At 34.0% G+C, this 1,228-nt stretch overlaps 1 protein-coding gene across 3 annotated transcripts in view; it reads right to left on the bottom strand.

Moving 5' to 3' along the window:
• LOC108745620 (hydroxyacylglutathione hydrolase, mitochondrial) overlaps positions 1–880 on the bottom strand; it is a 2,646-nt gene extending 1,766 nt beyond the window's left edge. The window contains exons 1-2 of one of the 3 annotated variants that reach the window (XM_018481911.1): positions 856–880; positions 10–119 (exon numbers count right to left, since the gene is read on the bottom strand). In XM_018481911.1, coding sequence (XP_018337413.1) covers positions 10–57 — 48 coding nt within the window. In that variant the 5' untranslated portion in view covers positions 58–119; positions 856–880. Of the gene's footprint in view, positions 1–9; positions 120–351; positions 603–855 lie in introns of those variants that run through there. The other 2 variants (XM_018481893.1, XM_018481902.1) reach the window with 2 other exon arrangements.
• Between the last annotated feature and the right edge of the window lie 348 nt (positions 881–1,228).

Here is a 1,228-nt window from a genome sequence, read left to right on the forward strand (position 1 = left end):
AGCACGTACTAAATACATATAATTATCTTGAAGGGCTGGTAATATTTGTACTTTCATATTGGAATGATCTACTGTTGCACTCAGGCTATGCAATCTGCCATTGACAGAAGCACTCTTTGCTGAAATATTACAAAGAGAATAAGTAATTTATAAAATGTATGCACATATAACTTTTGATGGATGAACATGATTTATCTGATACACTTTTTCAATCATAAATTTGAAAATATTGATTAAATATTTAAATGTAAAATAAAAAAAGCGGTAAAATAGATAAATTAAAAAATCGACAATGTAATGCAAGGCAAAATACTGATACTAGTAGCAGTAAACACACAATAATGTACATACGGTAGCTACAAGATGATGTAAACGGGCAAATATATAAAACATACCCCTAAAATACAAAAACATGAGTTTATTTTCCAGCCATGTTGGACATGCACGTAGTGCAAGACGAAACATGATGACAAAAAATTCGATGCCTCATTTATTTTGTGCGCACAAACTTGTCACTCTTTAGATCTGTTCTTTTTAGCTAAATTTTTGCACCAATTTATCTTTTTTCTTCTTTTTTCCTCTTGAAGAGAAAAGGAAGAAAGATGAACTAGTGCAAAAGTTCAGCTAAAAAGAATAGGTTTTTCGCGACTTGCCTAATAACGTACAGTAAGTAAAAAGCTGCTTGCGTTACTTTGGTATATCTAGAGTTTTAAGTCGGAAACAATTAAAAGTAGAGAGCACAGGGCTACATTCAGGAATTACGTCCAGATAACTGTAAGCTATAAGTTACGTCACGTATATTATAGCAAAAATGCATCCTATGCAAGAAAATATATAATGCATTAAAAACTCAACTCGTTCAATAGAAGAGAGAATAGGTGCATCCAGAAGTACGACCGCTCACTGAGTGCTCAATGAGCTTTTGTATCTGTTTGGTTTATATTTTTAAATCTAATGGAATATGCCAATCAGATGCAAGAGCTCATTGAGCACTCAGTAATTGGTCATGCTTCTGGATGCACCCATTGACCTTAGTTTACGGATAGCAAGCAATGTAACGTTGTACAATGCTATGAAGACCTGCGCAAAACGAACGAGTTTTCGTCCGATCTACAGTGTAAGAATAATAGGTGATTCCACTTATCCATTTTTGATTAGAAAAGCTGTGACGAAATTGAGGCAGTTCAGACACGTAACATTAGAGGGCATAATGGTCTGACATTAACCT

This window comes from Trachymyrmex septentrionalis, unplaced genomic scaffold (assembly GCF_001594115.1).
Source record: "Trachymyrmex septentrionalis isolate Tsep2-gDNA-1 unplaced genomic scaffold, Tsep1.0 scaffold106, whole genome shotgun sequence".
Lineage (NCBI taxonomy): Eukaryota > Metazoa > Arthropoda > Insecta > Hymenoptera > Formicidae > Trachymyrmex > Trachymyrmex septentrionalis.